General features: G+C 42.1%; 1 protein-coding gene across 1 annotated transcript in view; it reads left to right on the forward strand.

Moving 5' to 3' along the window:
• Nucleotides 1-2,874, forward strand: part of LRRC2 (leucine rich repeat containing 2) — a 16,086-nt gene that overhangs the window by 860 nt on the left and 12,352 nt on the right. The window contains exon 2 of the mRNA XM_008582125.1: nucleotides 1,338-1,493. Coding sequence (XP_008580347.1) covers nucleotides 1,338-1,493 — 156 coding nt within the window. The remainder of the gene's footprint in view (nucleotides 1-1,337; nucleotides 1,494-2,874) is intronic.

The raw sequence follows: 2,874 nt of genomic DNA on the forward strand, positions 1-2,874 counted from the left end.
CTCGGTGTTGGGCCCGCACCTCGCTCAGCCAGTGAGCGGGAACCGGTCTGTATGTGGGATCAGAACCCTTGGTGGGAGCGCTGCCACGCTCCCAGCTGAGCGGGAACCGGTCTGTATGTGGGATCCGAACCCTTGGCGGGAGCGCTGCCACGCTCCCAGTGGGATCAGAACCCTTGGTGGGAGCGCTGCCACGCTCCCAGCGGTGCACTGTAGCAGTGCGCCACCGGGCCGACCCAAGTAAATTTATTATGTATAGAATAAAAATATATCACTCTATGTTTAGAATATCAGTAAGAACAATTTTTATTAGTTTCATTTATTGGTTTATTATACATAATTTTTCAAACAAAATTGGTATACTTAATAAGGTTTTCAAATTATATCCTTGTATATATTTCATGATTAAAAAAATAATTATTACATGGAGTAATGTAAGATTGATTGATTGATTCATTCATTCCACCACTATTCTTAGGCTCCTGTATGGCAGGCCTGGAGAGTGGGCTGGGTTTAAAGTGGTGAATGAAACACAGTCTCTGGCCTCCTGGAATCTACAATCTTCTTTATAAAGAAGCATACGTGAGCTATCATGACACAGAGGCCAACAGTGGCGTAGGCCTGAATGCTGCCTCATATGACCTTTCTCTACTCCTGGTACATATGATGTGTATTGATGCTTTCTGGGTTTATGAGACTAAGGGAATTGTTCTAGTTTGAAACACAAGGGGAACTTTGTGAAATATTTGTGGGATTATTTAAGATTTTGCAAATGAATGAAAGGAAAAGTCTGGAGGGTGGTCACTGAGTTAGAATAGACTATAAATCAGAGTAAAACATATTTTGAAGCATTCGGCTCATTTCCTTTTCACACTGCAGTTTTATTTATATTTTAAAGTTAGAAAATATGATGGGAGAAGAATAACTGTGCTTTAAAGATTTACATAAGGAAATATGTTGCCAAAATCTGTTTATTCTCACTTCAACTCTAGTATGATTTCTTTCCTGTGCTCTGTTAACCCTTAAAAATGCAGGAGACACTTAGAAGAAGGTTTGTACTGATTTTTGAGGCTCCATCATGGCCTACTGATTACTGTGCAATTGTATTATCCTGCTGCTGTCTCTGTGTCTTCAACTGGTGATTAAGTCAATAAAAACTAAAAAAATTGTGTCACCTGGCATAAATTTGTTTAAAATTTAAAGTAAGTTTCTTCCCATAAAGGTCACACATATATAATAAATTAAATAGGGATTTCCTACTAAGTAATTTATTTGAAATCACATTAGTTTTTTTAGCTATGGAACTAAGTCCTCATGTTCTGAATCTTTTTACTTCTTAGGCTAGAAGAACTGCAGAGCTTTCTCTTGTATAAAAACAAGCTGACCTACCTTCCTTACGCCTTGCTTAACCTAAAGAAGCTCACCTTGTTAGTCGTCAGTGGGGACCATTTGGTGGAGCTCCCAACTGCCCTCTGTGACTCATCCACACCTTTAAAGTGAGTAGACCAGAGGTCCTAGTAGAGACACGTTCAGACACAGGTAAGGAGTGAGAAGCAGCCGGAGCCCATGTACCTGTCTCAGGAACCGGATTAGATGGTTCTTGTGCTCTGAGAATCTGCTCCCAGATTGCAGAAATTCTGATGACTTTTTACAGGATTTTGAAGTGGTTGGCCAATGGCACGAGGAGGTGGAGCTCAGAGGACTTCTGGACAAATACTACTTGCTGGTTGAAGGCACAGCAGGCCATATGCCCAGGCCCCTGAGCTGCCGTTCAGTTCTCACTCTGCTGCTGGCCTGCAGGGGTCAGCAGCTGTTGAATGAATCCTTGGTTGCCTCACTCTTCTTTCAGTTGCCTTAAAGGAACCCACAAAACACCTAGAACTAAGAAAAATCATCCATGCAAATGTGATACAAACAGACTCCAATCTGGGTGAGAAACTGAATAGTCTTTCTTACCTTGGAAGTAGAATTGATAAGCCCCAGTTGCACCCTCCACTAAAATGACTCTGAGGCAGCTCATGGTTCCCTGGTAGCACGTCACCTCTACCCTGAGGTCATTTTGGCCCATCCCCAGCAGCTTGGAGCCTCCCTGGAACCTTCACACGAGGCTGCTCTAGTAAGAGCCACCTTCTCTCTGTTGTCCAGAGATCCATCTGCCTTGAACACCAGTTGCTTATTAAAACCACTGTTGGAGGGAATATTTTCCTGGAACTTCAAGTTCTCTGAGTGGTAAATGCTCTCTATAAGCACAGAGTACAATCATTATCTTCCTGCACTTGCAATAAGATGTGTGGCAAATAAAGAAAGAGGTTAACTATTGGAAAGAGAGAGACCAAGTTCATGCCTCTGTAAGCACAAGATTAACAGTGGTGTAAGACATCTACCCCCTACCCCACCCCACTTCTTTCATCGGAATGGGTTTTCATTGTCCCTGGCTGTTAGGAATGTTGTTTGGATAAGAACCCACTGGTGAGAGGGAGAGCAGGACCCCTCCCTAGAGCCCCTTCCAGATTCAGGCAACTCGGAGCAATCAGAGCAAAACTGTCGCCTCACTAAAGTAATTTCAAATGATGTAATTGTAGGACTTAGAAATCTAAGAGAATCAGATAAAAGCTCTTTGAATTAATGAAAGTACAGTAAAAAGACTAGATATAAATTTGCATAAAAAATTTAACAGCTTACTGATTTCTTAGAAATAACCTATAGAAAAAATAATAAATGATGGCATTAATGGTAATAATTAAAAATACGAAATATCTAGGAAAAACCCTACAGAAAAGTAGTTCTGTTATATGAAGGGACTAAAAAGTCTTCCCAGGGGCCGGCCCGGTGGCGCACTGCTACAGTGCGCCGCTTGGGAGCGTGGTGACGCTCCCG

Source organism: Galeopterus variegatus, unplaced genomic scaffold (assembly GCF_000696425.1).
Source record: "Galeopterus variegatus unplaced genomic scaffold, G_variegatus-3.0.2 Scaffold2523, whole genome shotgun sequence".
Lineage (NCBI taxonomy): Eukaryota > Metazoa > Chordata > Mammalia > Dermoptera > Cynocephalidae > Galeopterus > Galeopterus variegatus.